Raw genomic sequence first — 18,232 nt, forward strand, 5'->3', positions numbered from 1 at the left:
TCCTCAGCAAAAAGAGGAAGATTGGCAGATGTTAGCTCAGGGCTGATCTTCCTCACAAAAAAAAAAAAAAAAAAAACCTGTTTATAGTATTAACAATTTAAAAATTTTTGGAAATATGTAATAATAGGGAAATTGTTAATAATCATCGGTAGGCCAATAATGATGTTACTGTTGATGGCTTCCTATATGTACACAGTCATATATACTTTTATGAATTACAGTATATAATTTATTCCTCAAATAAGCTACCAAGTTACTGCTATTGCTATTCTTATTATTATACGTGTTTTATAAATGAGGATATGGAAACTCAGAGATGTCACGTAGCTGGATTAAAAAGTGGCAGAGCGAGGATTCAAATCTGTGCCAGATTCCCAAGTCATTATTATTTTTATGCTTTCTTAGGATCTATTGCCTTTTCTTGATAAGTAAATGATAATAATGATAATAAATATAAAAATGAGCAGACACCTGGAAAATCCTTTTAGTGTTAAATGAAAACATGGTAATTATAATTTTCATGACTTATGATTATAGCAGTAAAAATAATGGATAATGACTAGAAGAGAATATAAACCAAGATTGATTTGGGGTTGCAGGATCATAGGTGAATTTGTTTTTCTTCTACTTAAAGTTTTTTGGTGTTGCTGTGAAACTCATGAAATACTTTTTTAGTAAATTAGAGCAGGATAAGGAAATCACTTCAGGAAAGTAAGTATTATTTAGTCTACTCAGATTTTGTTAAAGGTTGGTTTCAGTGCATAGCTCATAGCTGGTATTAATTAATAGGTGTGATGTTGTACACCTGTAAATGTAACAATATTTGTAGATTAACTTATTTCATGAAGCTCATCCAGAAGTGACTGTTTCAGAAGTGACTCCATTAGGGACAATTTCTGTGCCTAATTTCTAGAGTTTGCAGTAGGAACCTGGGGCCTTGAAGAATTATTTTATTTTTCTCTATATTGAGAGTCTTACTGAGTTTAGTTATCCTCAAATAAATGTTCATCAGGCACATTAAGGAGTTAGGGACTCTTTGTAAGCAACATTGAAACTGGAAACAGTGTTGACTTCAGAGTCAGATGCCTCCAGGTTTGGATCCCTGCTCTTCTATGACTAATTAATTAAACTTTTTAAAGCAAGACTCACAACCAAGAAACCATAAGAGAAAAAAATTGGTAAATTTGATCACATAAAATTTAGAAGTGTCTGCATGGAAAAAACACTGCAAATTACAAATGGGAAAATTTCCTTAACACACATAAAGCATTCTTATAAGTCATTGAGGAAAAAAGACCAACAACTAGTAGAACTATAACAAAAGACACAAAATATGCAGTTACAGGAAAATAAGTACAGATGGCTTTTAAATATAAGAAAAGATGTGCAAACTCACTGACAATTGAAGAATGCAAAATAAAATCCTAACAGGTTACCGTTTTTCACCTAACAGGTTAACAAAGATCAGCAAGTTAGCTAGAGTATGATAAAGTAGATATTCTCATACACTGTTCTCAATACTTGTATCCTTTTAGTTAACCCTGACAACAATCCATGAAATACTACTGTTATTTTCCATATAATACGGATGAGTTAACTTAGGCACAGAAAAAGTTAAATAACTTGCCCAAAGTTTAGTTAAAGTTGCAAAACTGGAATTTGAGCTCAGGCACTTTGAAGCCAGAACCCTCTCTCCCTCTTAATAAGCCATCTAGTATTATCCCTGTCAGTACTAGCTGTGAGCCATAAGGGCATTCACAAAATACTCAAAAAGTCAAGTAAAAGAACATTTGCCATCATGTATTGCCAACATTTATTATAAATTATTGTCTGCATGTCAGATTCTGGGAATTTTGTGTATTAACGCATCAGATCCTCACAACAACCTTAACAGGTAGGTGGTAGTATTCTTATTTTACAGAAGAGGAAACAAGGTCACAGAGATAGGGTAGTTTATATAAAGAATTATAACTAGCAGATCTCACAGCCAGAATTCAAGCCTTAGTCTTATTCTAGAGCCCAGCTTCTAGGGTTATACGTAAGAATTTTTATATATAAATAAATATAATTTCTAGCATTCTTTCTCCTCTGTGGGAGAGTATCTCATATGGAAGGATCTAGCATTCTGGGTTTCCCTGGTCTCTGCTGTTTGTAGACCTAGCAGGCTAACTGTATCCTTGGCTTATAATATTTGTTCTGAATCGTTATCTGTTCGACTTGATGACGTGAACATTTTAAAGATTCTCTTCTTAGAGCAGAGATAACCTAGAGTTTCAAGGATGGGTTCTAAGAGTGAATCACCTGAATTTGTATCCGAGTTTTCATCTGTAAATTCTTTGGAAGGGGAGAGTCCATTAGCTTGTGTCAGATTCTTAAGGGAAGATTAAGAACCCCTGCCTTCCAGCCTCAGCAGCGACCATGCTTCATTTCCCAGGTTCCTTGTTCCCTTAAGCCACTAGAGCTAAGGGTGTCATAGCAGAATGCCTCATGACCTCTGTGGCACCAGAAGAGTCACCTGTCACAGTTTTACTTAGAATCCCTTCATTCCTTCATCAGAAGGCTTCCCCGACCTAGAATTGAGCAACTGGATGGGCAGACATTTTATGGAAGCTCAAACACAAAATGCTATCCTGAAAACCTACCTGAGCCTCTTTTCTAAACTTGAGGTGGTGATGGGTCGAGAGAAAGGGGGTCAGTGGCAGGGCTTGAGATTCAAATTAATGTAGGTAAGGACTCAGTTCTGTAGCCTTCCTCGCTCTTGTCTCTCCTCCCACCACCCAACAACAAGAACCTTAACTGTTAGAAGGACAGATAACCTCACCCGAACAGTAAATGTCAGGAAAGGAAAAGCAGAAAATGTTTCAAGGAAATGATGAAGTAGGAAGACATGTAAACTTGCCAGGAATAAATATACAAAGTCATAAAGGGGTTTTAACGAAGGACTAAAGGGGAAAAAAGCTAAGGTGAATAATTGTATGCTTTTGATGTTTTAGGCAGGACCAGATGATATCAGGAACTTTGATGCAGCATTTACAGAAGAAACAGTTCCATATTCTGTGTGTGTGTCTTCTGACTATTCTATAGTGAACGCCAGTGTACTGGAGGCGGACGATGCATTCCTTGGTTTCTCTTACGCACCTCCTTCAGAAGACTTATTTTTGTGAACAGTTTGCCATCTGGAAACCGTTGAGCAAATATAAGCCTATGGATGGGACTGAAACTCCTGTTTGTGAATATATTCAGATATGTTTAACTAGTGCCTCATTTTTACATGTAATGTTAAAAACTATGAAAAATGTATTTCCTGCTGTATGCAAGAAAATAGGGCATTTCAAAGAGCTAAGTTTTGAATTAAAATTTGTATTCTTGTTTATTAAGCTTATTTTTAAACAGAAATTTTAAAAGCTGTTGTTCTTAGCATTAACCTATTTTTAAAGAAAACTTTTTTGCTGATGACTGTTTTTTTCCCTCTAAGTTTACACTAACATATACCCAAGATAGACTGCTTTTCAACAGTCTATTTCAGTTCAGTTAACATATGTTAATGCCTTTGTAACTCTCTACTTTGACCTTTGTTCTCAGATCGGAACTATGCAATTGGTACATGGTTGTTTAAGAAGAAACCATATCTTTCCATGATAAATCATTGTTTGACATAATCAGTTCTTGGTAGGATTAAAATGTAAAAGCATAGTTAACACATTGGCTGCTAGCTAACACTTTGAATAACCATTTATTCTGCAGATCAAATTAAGAAGTAACAAAAGGAAATTCTTTGCTTTTGAAATACCAGTTCAAATTTTTGAATTATTTTTCCTCTGGAGGAAAAGTAAAAGTTTAATAGTTAGAAATTTTAAGTATTCCCAAAGATCTGAAGAGTAATAAAGTACTGCTGAATTTTTTTTTAGGTGGTGCCAAAAATGAATGTCTCTGTGTCATGTATTTATATTATAAATACATTCTATTTATGTTCTTTTTGGTCCCTTTGAATGTTTAATATATTGTTAAGTAGGTCTAAATCTTGGTATTTGCTTTTGCAAATAGTACTTCAAAACTGTCTTCCTAATTGGTTGATAAGTGAAAAATATTGAACTTTCTACAGTATTTACCTAATATGGGAGTTACAAAGTAGAATAGCAGATTCTGGGTCAGTATAAATGTATACAGTTTCACTACAATGTAACAAAAGTTAAAAATAATTCAGGCAGATGCATAGTCAGTATCTTATGTATCTTAGAAAAAGTACAGGAAACTGACAAAATCATGTTAAAAACCAACTAACTTGTGTACTTGTAATTGTAAAAGAGAATACAGAAAAACTAAAAAAGAATGCTTATCTTGGAATTTAGATTCTTAGTTTACAGTAGAGATTATTAAACTCATATAGGAAACATTGTGAAAGAGTTTAGTGACCCAGTTTAGATGCTTCAAGAACAAGCATTCTTTCTGTGTATTTTCTCTTGAGAAAGAAATCACAAAAGCATTTCACACCAATACTATTTGGCTTAAAAATGTTCAGCAGAATGGGGGGAGGGAAGTGTGCTTTTGTTAGATTAATAATATTTGCATCCAATACACTGAATCTTCCTTTAGAGGTAAGACTTTAATAGCAACACTGTAAATATTTGGTTTATTTGGCACTACTGTAAGTTCTGCTTTTACACAAAGCTTTTTGCTTATTATAAAGCAAAATAAAAACTGTAGTTTCTTGTATGATTTTTTTTTACTCAGCTGATCCTTAATTAAACTGCCAAAAATTAAAGTGCAATACTGTATATTTTTAAGAACAAATTTAAAATAGAATGTTGATGTCTCTCAGATCACAAGAAATACAAATCTTATATAGTATAATAAACTAGCAAAATGATTAATGATCATCTAGTGCCTGTCATTATTTGAAATTAAAATTGGTGATGGTTTCAATAGTCATTACAAAAATGAAGTCAGCTATATAAGACAAAAATAAAATTTAAGTCATTCATATCCCACCATCTTAAAAGTATTTGGGCTGTTTTACCACATTACGTATAAGAGAATCAGGAATTTGGAGCAAAGCAAAATTAAAGGGGGGAAGAGATGGACATAGCATAACGTGAGCAACATAAGTGCACAAGAATGCATGACAAGGACTTCCATCTTCTGGCTGTGCCTGTTAGGACCTTAGAAGTCGCCAAGTAAAAAGCTGAACAGACTGAAACATCAACAGCTCTTCTTGGATACAGAAGGGAGGGGAGGACACAGGGCAGAGAGCTGCCCCACGATAGGAGAGACAGACAAGCAAATATAGGAGTTGTGGTTTACTGAAGCAGAGGCTCATGAGCAGAAACCACCACAAAAGCCAGTGCAGGGGTAGGAAAACCTTAACTGTAGTTGACAAGTTGCTGGAGGCTACAGTGTGGACAACTCAGAGTTCAAATATCCAGGGAGCCCCAGTCATAGGGATCCCCACAATTTTGTGAGGATTACCTCCAGGAGCTCAACTAGCTTCTCACAATAAATGTCAAGAAAAAATCCCCTGGTGCTTCCAGCAGGAGGAAGGAAAAAGAAACCATTTTAAAATACACCAGAGCACTCTGTTCTTGACAAGGCCTGCCCTGGAGAAACTAGTTAACCAGAACCTGGCCTGCAGGACTTTTATCAGAGCCTAACTGACGGGGGAAGGGAAGTATCCAAATCCAGTCCACTCGAGCCATCCTGTCCCACCTAAGGGGAGAGAAAAAAGCTGAGAAACACACTCGCTAAGTTCACAGTCCAGAGGCACAGGCTCACTAGAAGACTGAGACCTAATCATAGGACTATAGGACTCTTCCCCTTCCCCCATGCCATATCACCACATTTCCAAAGGCCTGTTTACAGCAGTTCTTTTTACCCGGTACATCTAAATGAAAACACAACTTAATAAATTTGTGGGATTCACTGAAAGCAGTGCTTGGAAATTTATAGTGTTGAATGCATATATTAAAAAAGAAGAAATATCTATGATCAATAATCTAAGTTTCTACCTTAGGGAACTAGAAAAAGCAGCACAAATTAAATCCAAAGTAAGCAGAAGAAAAGAAATAATAAAAATTAGAAAACCAATCTATGAAATTGAAAACAGGAAATTAATAGAGAAAATCAGTGAAACCAAAAGCTGGTTCTGTAAAAATATCAATAAAATCTATAAGCTCTCTAAAAAAGAGAACCAGGACACAAATTACTAATGTTGGAAATGAAAGAGGGGAGCATCACTACAGATCCCATGGACATTAAAAGGATAGTATGAACAACTCTATGCCCACAAATTTGATAACCTAGATAAAATGAACCAATTCCTTGAAATGCACAATCTGCCAAAATTTATACAAGAAGAAATAGATGATCTAAATAGTCCTCTGTCTATTAAAGAAATTGAATCAATAATTAACAACCTTCCAAAACAGACAGCACCAGGTCCAGAATGATTCAGTGGTGAATTCCACCAAATATTTAAGGAAGAAATTTCACCAATTTTCTACAATCTCTTTTAGAAGACAGAAGCAGAAGGAATACTTCCTGACTCATTCTATGAGGTCAGGATTACCCTAATACCAAAACCAGACAAAGATGTTACAAGAAAAGAAAACTACAGACCAATATCTTTCATGAACATAGATGCAAAAATCCTCAAAAAATACTAGCAAACTGAGTCCAACAACATATAAAAAGAGTTATACAACACAGCCAGGTGGGGTTTATTCCAGGTATGTAAGGCTGGTTCAACATTTGAAAATAAATTAATGTGAGTCATCACATCAACAGACTAAAGAAGAAAAATCAAATTGTCATATCAATAGATGCAGAGAAGAGTTTTGACAAAATCCAACACTTATTCATGATAAAAATTTAGTTTCTCACTAAAGATAAAGCTAGAAGTTTCTCACTAAGATCAGGAAAAAGGAAGGATATCCCCTCTCACCACTCCTTTTCAACATTATATTGGAGATACTAGCTAATGCAATAAGAAAAGTGAAGGTATATAGATTGGGGAAGAAAACATAAAACTTTCTGTCTTTGTTTGCAGATGATATGATTATCTATGTAGAAAATCCAATAGAATCAACAAAAAAATCCTGGAACTAATAAGTGATTATAGCAAAGTTACAGGATACAACATACAAATTTGTATTTTATTAATGTACAAAAGTCAGTTGCTTTCTTTTTTCTTTCTTTTTTTTTTTTTTTGGTGAGGAAGATTGGCCTTGAGCTAACATCTGTTCCCAATCTTCCTCTTTGTGCTTGAGAAAGATTCGTCCTAAGCTGACAACTAACTGTGTACGTGGGATGCCACCACAGCATGGCTTGACAAGCAGTGTGTAGGTCTGAGCCTGGGATCTGAACTCTTGGGCCACTGAAATGGAATGCGCCAACTTAACCACTATGCCACCGGGCCAGCCCCCAGTTGCTTTCTTATATACCAGCAATGAACAAGTGAAATTTGAAGTTAAAAACACAATTCCATTTACATTAGCACCCCCCCAAAATTAAATACTCAGGTATAAATCTAACAAAATATGTACAAGATCTACATGAGGAAAACTACAAAACTCTGATGAAAGAAATCAAATTCATAATTGCCACAACCTGGAAGCAACCAAGATGTTCTTCAGTAGATGAATGGACAAATAAATTGTAGTACATCCCCAATGGATGGAATATTACTCAGCTCTAAAAAGAAATGAGCTACCAAGCTGTGAAAATACATGGAGGAAACTTAAATTATTACTAAGTGAAAGAAGGTTATATAAAAAGCTATATACTGGGGCCGGCCCTGTGACCTAGTGGTTAAGTTTGGCACACTCTGCTTTGGAGGCCCAGGTGCAGTTCCTGACACAGACCTACATCACTCGTCAGCAGCCGTGCTATGGCAGCGACTCACATACAGAATAGAGGAAGATTGGCACAGATGTTAGCTCAGGGCAAATCTTCCTCAGCAAAAAAAAAAATTAAATAAATAAATAAAAATCTACATACTGTATGATTCCAACTATGTGACATTCTGGAAAGAGCAATACTATGGAGACAGTAAAAAGATCACTGGTTGCCAGGGGTTGGTTGGGGGAGGAATGAATAGGCATAATACAGAAGATTTTTAGGGCAGTGAAAAATACTCTATGATACTAAAACGGTGGATACATGTCATACATTTGTTCAAACCCATAGAATGTACAATACCAAGAGTAAACCTTAATGTAAACTATGGACTTTGGGTGATTATGATGTGTCAATGTAAGTTCATCAGTTGTAACAAATGTTGATAATGGAGGAGGCAATGCATGTGTGGAGGCAGGGTGTATATGGGAACTCTTTGTACCTTCTGCTCAATTTTGCTCTGAACCTAAAACTGCTCTAAAAAATTTAAATCTTAAAAAAGGAATGCATGACAGCAAGTCCTGTGTAATCACTGGAAGAGAGAGAAAAAATGGGGGAGGGGATGCGAATGGAAGGAGGGATTTTGATCTGTATAAAACAGTCCTCTTCTGGTACACCACCACTCCCTAAGTTAAAAAATTGAGATGAACCTATCAGTTAAAAAGTATTCATCTCTATAAGTCTGCCCAAGAAATGCTCTACGTGAATGTACTTAAAAATAAATGTTGCTTCTTGCATAATATACTAGTTTTACACATTGGAGAGCTACTTAAAAATTTCAGCCTATTGGAAAGTTTCTAATTCTCAACCTACCACTGAAAATTTCTGTGTGATGTTCAGTGACATTCTGTAATAATAAAGTGCTGTAAGTATTTCCAGCAATGTAGCAATAAGAAGCAATAAAATTTTAACTCTAGATATATCATTTCAGAGAGTTTGCAGCATACAGTAACACACTGAATACTTGAGGTTTTAAATGCTAATATTATGTCTAACATTTTAAAGGATGTATTAAATACATAAAAACTTATCAGAATATTTTACTGGACTTGGTTGAAATAAAACTCCATTATTACTTTGGCATGGAAATGAACTGTTATGGTTATAACTGATTAATCAGAAACTTCAAAATGTATGAATACCTTTTTGAAGAATTTCTTCTACCTTAAAATATAAGGCCCATCAACAGACTGTAGCCTAGTTCTTCCCCTCTAAAATAGTATTCATGACCACAGAATTGTGGTACAAGACAGTTTTAACAGCCCTTTGCTGTTGCAAATTGATTTCTACTCCAGCAAAGCATTTTCCTCACCTCGCCATTAATGTAGATTATATTCCCCCAGAGAAACAAACTCTGAGGTGTTTTTTAACCCCTATTAAATATTGAAAGAGATGGTCTCAATTACTTTTCCATGGAAAGTGGTCCAACCCTCCACTCCCTGGATCCTCCAGCCCATGCAATACAGCAGGATTGATGATTGTACCAGGTGATACTAATGGGGGAGGAGTCAGCACAAGTTTTAAGTTTGTTTTTTTGGTAACAGCTTTATTGAGATTTAATTCAGATACCATACAATTCATCCACTTAAAGTGAACAATTCACTGGCTTTTAGTTTATTTAGAGTTGTGCAGCTATTACCACAATCAATTTTAGAACATTTTCATCACCTCAAAAAGAAATCCTGCATGTATGGATAAACAAAATGTGGTATATACATACAATGGAATATTAGCCTTAAAAAGGAAGGACGTTCTGACATGCTACAACATGGATGAACCTTGAAGATATTTTGCTAAGTGAAATAAGCCAGTCACAAAAAGGACCAGTACTGTATGATTCCACTTATATGAGGTACCTAGAGTGATCAAATTTTCAGAGATAGAAAGTAGAATGGTGGTTGTCACGGGCTGATAGGGATGGAGAGTTACTGTTCAATAGGTACAGAGTTTCACAGTTTGGGAAGATGAAAAAGTACTGGAGATGGATGGTGATGAGGTTGCACAATGTGTATGTACTTAATGCCACTGAACTGTACTTAAAAATGGTTAAAATGGTAAATTTTATGTTATGTATATTTTACTACCATTTTAAAAAAGAAAAAGAAACCTCATACCTATTAGCAGTCATTCTCCATTCCCCTCAAGCCCTAGGCAGCCACTAAACTACTTTCTCTTGGTACAGATTTGCCTATTCTGGACATTTCATATAAATGAAATCATATAATATTTGGCTTTTTGAGTCTAGCTTCTTTCACTTTGCATAGTGTTTTCAAGGCTCATCTGTGTTGTGGCATGTATTAGCACTTCATTTCTTTTTATGGACAAATAGCATTCCATTGTATGGATATACCACATTTTATCTATCCATTTATCAGTTGTTTCCACTTTTTGGCTATGAGGAATACTACTATGAACATTCGTGTATAAGTTTTTGTGTGAATATATGTTTTAAATTCTCTCTCATTATCTATGTATAATAGATAACATGTGGCGTGGAATTGTTGGGTCATATGACAATTCTATGTTTAGTCCTTTGAGGTAGTCCCGCAACGTTTTCCAAATTGACTACACATCTTTGCATTCCCATCAGGAGAGTTTGTAGAAAGTTTTTAAACAAACATAGACACCTTTGGCCTGTCAAAACAACGAAAACCAAAGATTTCTATTTTCTCTCTCCTCTGTCCCTTGCAGGGAAGGAGCAGCAGTGATTAAATTAAAGCGGGTGGGTAACAACCGGCGCTACTAGCTGCCTGGGGACTGGAGATGGGGGGTGGGGAGTCCCGGCAGCCCCCGCGCCGCCAACGGTCAGGAGGTGCGCGCATGCGCGCCAGGAGGGTTCCTAAGCCTGTGGCTCCAGGCGGCGCGCGACGGGCGGAGCGTGGTGGGCGCAAGAGTGGGTGAGAGGCTCTGCTGGTCTGGGGTCCGCAGTAACACAGGTTGCCGCTGTGGGTGGGAGAGGTTCTGGATGCCAGGTTGTGAGGCAGGATTCGCTTTGGTTGTGACCTGTTTTCCCTGCTGACGCGGCGAGGGGAGAGAAGACACGACGCGCGCCTGTTCCAAGCGAACCAACACTTGGGTTCTGTAGACTCCGGAAAGACTTGTAGAATTTTATCCCCGTTCGCTTATTTAATGCTTTTCCACAGACTTCCATGTCTTTTCTTCCATTTTCCCCTTCCCTGAAAATGCGTCCGCTCCCAAGATTTCTGCTTTACACAAGGTGATACCCAGAGCTTTATCTCTAGCTTTTTTTAAACTACTGAACCCCAGGCCCTGATTTACGTCGCCCTAGTGCTTATTATTATCTATCTGGCTGTCCCAGGATCCCGTCCAAGTCAGAATATCTCAAATGAACTTGACCTTGTTTTCCTACTCTTCGCCGGGGTTCCGTATTTCCATTAGAGCAGCATCATCCATCCACACCCGTGTTGAAAACTCGCTTATACCACGTCCACTGTGAAATATTTACAAGTCTAGAATCTATCTCCTCCATTCCATTTCATTCCTAATGCCCTAGATTGGGCCATCCATCTCTTAGGACAGTTTCAATAGCTAGAAACTGGTTATCAACTCTTTCTCTATTCAAAACCATTTTCTGCACTGGCGGCAAGCATTGATTTCTAAAATAAAAATCTGACCATATTACTCCCTGTTAAAGACTTGGATGGCTTCCCTTTGCCCGTATAATCGTCATGGACTTCGAAAGCTTTTGTAATCTGGTTGAGCCTCACCCAGCCATTTCATTATCAATATCTTCCCTTCATTCAGCCCCAGAAACCTTGTGTTGTAATGAAGCATAGATAGGTCCTGAACACAACATACACTTTAAGATCATTGTACTTAAACGGCCACCGAGAAATAAACTCTGAAGTTTCCCCACTATATAATAGCGAAAAGGGCAGTCTCAATTACTTTTCTTTGGAAAGTGGCCTGAACTCCAAGTATGGATTCAATGCTGTAGGTCTGAAAATTGGGGAAAGGGAGGGTCACCCCTAACTTTGGAAAACCTCCTTCTCTCTTCCCCTCTCCTCCAATTAGTGAAATCTTACTCATCTATCAAAAGACACCTTTAAAGTAGAACTCCTTGCTTCTTTTCTGTGATGCCACTGTAGTAAATCAAAATGTCCTAAAACAATAGAAGATATTATGACCCCTAGAGAAGAATGACCCAAAAGTTTGTGAACTGTTTCATGTATGTTGTTCCTTCTGTGCTGCCTAGTAATTGATATCTTTTACAGCATGTAAGTTGTATTGTAATTTTTTACATGTCATCCTTCACTGTACTGTTTCTGAACAATAGGAACCATATTTTACTCATCTTTGTATCTTGAGTGTCTAGGACAGTCTGGTATCCAATAAATAGTAAATGCCCAATAAATATTTGATAATGAATAAATGTGATAGTCATTATTTCTGACTTCTCTAAATTGGCGACTCCTTGAAGGCAGGATCCAATCTTAATCATTTTATCCCTAGCACCTAATACAATGATTTGCATATATTGTTTCCAATTAGTGTTTGTTGTCTTTTAAATGAATTTTACATATTCCACTCTCTGCTAATTACTGTGGTTTAATCTTTTACGTTGGTCACTGATAGAAGATTTAAAGCCAGAAGAGGCCTTATCATATAATACAACCCCTTCATTTCCTACAGATGTAGAGACTGAGAGCCAAGAGAGGTCAGGTGATTTCCTCATAGCAACTAGGAAATGCTGGGTCTAGAACCAAGTTCTCAGATTTCTTAGGTTAACTACACTTTGTTACTTAAATTGAATTTATGAAACAACTTATACCACTTTCATTTTTTTAAATAACACCTGCAAGGAGACCTCATCATCTAATATTTATTTCAACAAGCATTTTTTGGAATACCTATTCTGTAAAGAGACATTTGAGGCTCCTATTCTTAAGTTTGCAATCTTATGGAGAATCTCTTAACCTGGCGTTGATAAAAATGTTATTTGGCAAAAGAAAAGAAAGTTTTATTTCCCTTTGGGTAGGAATTTTTTTAAGTTGGAAATTTTACGTTGTTTTATTTCACTCTCAATTTTAACTTTAATAGTTTGTAAAGTTTTATTAGAGGTCCTCAAATGTGAATTTTAATTTATTTTATTTGTAGGTATTCTCATCTTTTCTATGAGTTTCACCGTCTGTAGTCTTTACCAGCAATCGTGGTTTAATCATTTGTAATAGAGAAGAGTGATTGACTACGAGAAAATGTCAAATCTAAAAATGAAAGAGGCAGCCCTTGTCTATCTTGACAGAAGTGGAGGCCTCCAAAAGTTTATAGATGATTGCAAGTACTACAATGGTATGTTCAGCAAAGGTGACTTTATTTTAGAAACTTTAAAATAAATTCCTATGTATAACTATCTTCATTTTTATATTTGTATATTTTTACAGATTCAAAACAAAGTTATGCTGTCTATCGATTCAATATTTTAATAAATCCCTCTGAGGTTGTTGAATTAGATGCTGAACTTGGAAATCACATTTTACACCAGCCTTTAAAAGCTGCTCAAGTTTTTCAATCAGTAAGTTAAAGAAAGAAATAAATTTATGCCACATGGAATTTTTGGTAACTTTTTTGTTTGTTTGAAATCACAGGTCTGTTTTATTGCTGTTAAGACTCTCTCATTAATTGGACAATTACAGACTGAAACTCAAGTAAGTTAAATTTAACAGAGAAAACTAAGGTACAGTGCTTTCAAGATGACTTGTAAATAAATATTTTGATATTCTTTTTTTTATTAAAAAGGATACATTTTTTTCAAAGTTCAATGGAATATCTTACATATGCATCTTTCCTTCCTATATTATCACTTATGACAGTAAATATTTTTATAGTGAAGCACTTCAAACATATCCCAAAATAAAGAGAATAATACAATGAACCTCCATATATCTATCACTCAGATTTAATAGTTTACAATATTTTACTATACCTGCATCAATTTTTTTCTGAAATATTTTAGAGCAAATCTAAGACATTCTGTTATTTCACCCCTCCATACTTCAGTATTAACCTCTAAAAATTGTGGACGTTTTCTTATATAACCACAATGCCGTTATTACCCCTTACAAAAATAACACTAATGCCTTGGTATCATCTAATGTCCAGTCTATATTTAAATTTACCCAATTGGAGTCTCAAGAACGTCTCACAGTTGATTTGTTAAAATCAGGATCAAAACAAGCTCTACACATAATTGATTCTTATATCTCACTCTTTTTTAGTCTAGACCCATTTCCTCCCTGTCCTTTTTTATACCATTGAGTTTTTGAAGAAACTAGTTAATTGTCCTGTAAAATATCTCATAATCTGATTTGTCTGATTATGTTCTTGTGGTGTTTAACTTACTCTTCTATACGCCATATTTCTGGAAAATAGAAGTTGGTTCTAAAGACTTGCTTAGATTCAGATTCTGTCATTTTTACAAGAATACTTCATAGTTAGTGCCATGTATTTCATATTGCACTCCATTAGGAGAACTATACTATCTGTTGTTCCACTTTTATCAATGCCACAGCTGATCACTGGGTTCAAGTAGTGTCAGTCTGATCCCTCCAATATACAGTCTCCCGTCAACTTTCACCTGTCGGATTTTGCAGCCATTAATGATCATCACCTAGAATCCATTATTTCATTAGGAGTTGCAAAATTGTGATTTTTCTAATTTTAGCATCCTTTTTGAATTTATTAGCTGAAATTATTCTATAAGAGAAGTTTTCTCTTGTCAACTATTTTGTTACCCTGAAATACAATTTGTTCAAGAAAGGCAGAATAAGTGTTTGATTCTTTCCATTTATAAATTTTCAGAGAGTAATGAGTTGAAATCTATCAGCTTTCAACAATGACCAATAATTTTTTGGTTTTTGTTTTTCCTTTTTATAAAATTATGAGGAACTCATGAATTTTTAAATATATCTGATGTGTTTCAATGAATCTTTGTCATTCTTTTTGATGCTTATATTATCCTACCTTTGGTCATTGGGAATCCCTTAAAGTTTGCTCCTATGTCCTTTTGACACATCCCATTAGTTTTTTATAGCTCCCTTGGTTTCTGGCACAAGGAAATGCACTGGGTCCATCTGGTATATTTTCTGCCCTATTTCCCCCAAGGCGCCTTGATTCCTTTTAGTGAGAAATTATATTTAGAAATCACAATCTGGGCACTAGAAGTGTTCATTGGTATTGGGTTGTCATTGTTTTATAAGTCTTTTTAGTGGATATAGCCAGGAAATGTGTATTTTTAAAGAAAAATAATGAGTTCATAATGATATTTTCAATTAAAATGTAAGATTATAAAAGTTTTGCATCTTTAATTTTATATTTAAATTTCTTTTCTCTTATGCTTAAAATTTTAGTTCCTAATAACACTCACAAATGATTTGCCCTACAAATATACTTACAATATTGTAATGCAAGTCCAATTGGATGTACAGTTTTTATTAATACTATTTTTATGTTCTTATTAGATTAATATAGTGCTGAAGTTAACACATTTACCTCCTCTGCCAAGTTATAGTCTTGATCTTTCTGAGTTTCCGCTTGATTATACATCTGAAAGATTTTATATGATGCAAGGAATTGTGATTGCAATGACAACTGTAACCAAGTACACACAAGGTGCAAGATTTCTTTGTTCAGATGAAGCATGCCCTCTTTCAAAAGGTAAATATTAAAATGTAAAATCAAAACATCAAGGGCCGGCCCTGTGGCTTAGAGGTTAAGTGCGCGCGCTCCTCTGCTGGCGGCCCGGGTTCGGATCCCGGGCGCGCACCGACGCACCGCTTCTCCGGCCATGCTGAGGCTGCGTCCCACATACAGCAACTAGAAGGATGTGCAACTATGACATACAACTATCTACTGGGGCTTTGGGGAAAAAATAAAAAAAAAAGAACACTAAAATCAAAACATCAAGCAATTTGTTGTTTAATCCTAAATTATGTTTACAATTATTTATGAAATATTCACAGAGTAGAAAGAATGGAATAAAATTTGGTGTCTCCTTATGTTTATAAGTTTACTTTGCATAATCTTGAAATGCATTGTTTTTCCGCTCCTCTCCCCCACAACATAACAGGTGCTCTTGTATTGCTCAAGTACTTGTTCTTCTCACACGTTATTTCATGATTCTTCATGCTGTTCCCTCTCCATGTAATGTCCTCTCTCAACCCTTTGGCTTAACTTCAGTTTGGTCCTTCTCCAGGACATCTTTTCCATTCATCCCCACCTCTCATTGGGTTGGGTGCCCCTCCTGTTTTCTCTCTGAACACTATGTAAATGAATACCACGCATTAAACTGTGTCTTATTGCCACCTATTGAAATTGTGTGTTTAAGTATCCATATCACCAGTACCTTAGCACAGTGCCTGGCAAGAAATAGCCATTCAATAAATGTTAATTGAACTGCTCTGAACCCACATGCAAAATTGAATTAATTATATTTTGAATTAGACTAATTTTAAAGGGTTGAAAATGGATAGCTAAATCTAAAAGCAAATTTAGCTTGCCTCTGTTTTCTTTCAGGATTTCAGTATATAAGAGTGCATGTGCCTGGTGCTACAGAATCTGCAACAGTAAGAAATGACTTTTTGTGTAATCTATGTTCATCTTCACTTCAAGAAGACAGAAAATTCAGAGTACTTGGTGGTAAAAATGCATTTATATTTTGTAATTACAATTTTTAAAATAGTGTCTGATATTTTAATGTGGAAATTAAATTGAATATATATTCTAATAACTAATTCTTTTTTGTTCTTTGCTTTAAGATAAACAGATAGTTGAAATAATTACCACAAAGGCACTTCATGCTTTTCAAGGATATTCTAATAACCAGCCATTTAGGTTTCAATCTCTCACAATTTTCCTAAGAGGTGAGTAAGTTCTGTTTGAACTGAAAGCAAATTGCTATAAAATATATAAAATATGTAATTGACTTGTTTATGCTTGTATATTATAAATGGCACTTCCATAGCTTAAGAATAATAGGTCTTCTTATTTTTGAGTGTTCTAAAGAGGTGTATTTAGCTAACATATCAATTATTCATTTAGTCACACAACATTCACTTAAAAAGATATTAGACTTGCGATGTCCTAAGCACTATACTGTCTGAGTCACAATTATTTATGGTAATGATCTCTCATTATTCTATGTGTGTGTCTTATGTAAATATTGGAGTTATTGTTTTAGAATATAAGCTTCATGAAAGTAGGGACTTTGGTTTTTTATTGCATATAATAAAAACTCAATAAATATTTGTTAAATAAATGAATGAACATTGACATATGATTAACTGTTGAGAATTGCATGGGTAAAGACCTGCGGGTAGACAGAGTCTGCCACGTAGGGGGAAATCATCAATATCAATAACCCAGGGAAGAGGTGAGTCTTCATTGAGAAGCCAGAACTGTGAAAATGAGGATGGGGCTTAGCCTTTTTTCTTGGGCTAAAATTGTAGGAATTGTTAAAATTGTAACAGAAACTCTTTTCACTATGGCCTGACAAGGATGAGGCATACATGTAAGTCCAGATGATAATAGGTAATTTTTATTTAGCAATTACTATGCGCCAGGCACTCTTACATTTATTAATTCATTTAGCCACAGCAACCCTGTCAAGTAGGTTCTATTGTTGTCTCCATTTTACAGTGTGGAAACTGAGGTACAGAGAAGTTGAGGTACAGAGAAGTTAAGTAACATGTCCAAGGTACACAGCTAGTACATGGCACAGTCATGATTCAAACTCAGGCATTCCAGCTTCAAAGTCTGTACTTTTAATTTAACTACGTAATTTTATTATATACTATATGTAAACTGTATATTACAATATAGAAATATAAGTGGATGCCCAACTTATATTTTAGTAGAAAACCCTTTCTTCAAGTAAACTCTTACATAGAACCCAAATAAATTTTTAAAAATTACATGAATAAAAGCAGGCCTTTTGGGGTTGACATCAGAAGAGATACCCAGACTTCCCAGCCTCCTTGACTTCCTTTTGACCTTCCTCTTGTCCACCAAGGAAAAATCCACTACAGTTTAAACAGCAGATATTTATTTGGGCAATTAGTATTGCAATTCGGGAGACAGATTCAGGCAGAAACCCAAAATGTACTCCAAGGAAGACAGAGAAGGCAAGGGTTTATAAAGGCAAAAAGAGATAAATTACACAGGTTTTTTTGCAGAATTTTTGGTTGGTGCTGGCAACAACTGTTACTTCTTGGCTATACATGATTGGTTGCTAAGGCCATCTCTCAGGCAAAAAGTTCTTATCTATGGGAGTAAGCATATTTCTTGAAAGACGATCGAGATGACAACAGTGAAGCACAGTTTCAAA

General features: G+C 35.5%; 2 protein-coding genes across 4 annotated transcripts in view; both read left to right on the forward strand.

Moving 5' to 3' along the window:
* The window catches only part of SGK3 (serum/glucocorticoid regulated kinase family member 3), a 121,803-nt gene extending 116,936 nt beyond the window's left edge, over positions 1-4,867 (forward strand). For all 3 annotated transcript variants that reach the window (XM_058528810.1, XM_058528808.1, XM_058528811.1), the window contains one exon: positions 2,994-4,867. In XM_058528810.1, coding sequence (XP_058384793.1) covers positions 2,994-3,164 — 171 coding nt within the window. In that variant the 3' untranslated portion in view covers positions 3,165-4,867. The remainder of the gene's footprint in view (positions 1-2,993) is intronic.
* An 8,195-nt stretch (positions 4,868-13,062) lies between these two features.
* The window catches only part of MCMDC2 (minichromosome maintenance domain containing 2), a 38,250-nt gene continuing 33,080 nt past the window's right edge, over positions 13,063-18,232 (forward strand). The window contains exons 1-6 of the mRNA XM_058528813.1: positions 13,063-13,200; positions 13,293-13,423; positions 13,497-13,556; positions 15,369-15,564; positions 16,423-16,545; positions 16,665-16,769. Coding sequence (XP_058384796.1) covers positions 13,107-13,200; positions 13,293-13,423; positions 13,497-13,556; positions 15,369-15,564; positions 16,423-16,545; positions 16,665-16,769 — 709 coding nt within the window. The 5' untranslated portion in view covers positions 13,063-13,106. The remainder of the gene's footprint in view (positions 13,201-13,292; positions 13,424-13,496; positions 13,557-15,368; positions 15,565-16,422; positions 16,546-16,664; positions 16,770-18,232) is intronic.

Source organism: Diceros bicornis, chromosome 33, assembly GCF_020826845.1.
Source record: "Diceros bicornis minor isolate mBicDic1 chromosome 33, mDicBic1.mat.cur, whole genome shotgun sequence".
Taxonomy (NCBI): Eukaryota; Metazoa; Chordata; class Mammalia; order Perissodactyla; family Rhinocerotidae; genus Diceros; species Diceros bicornis.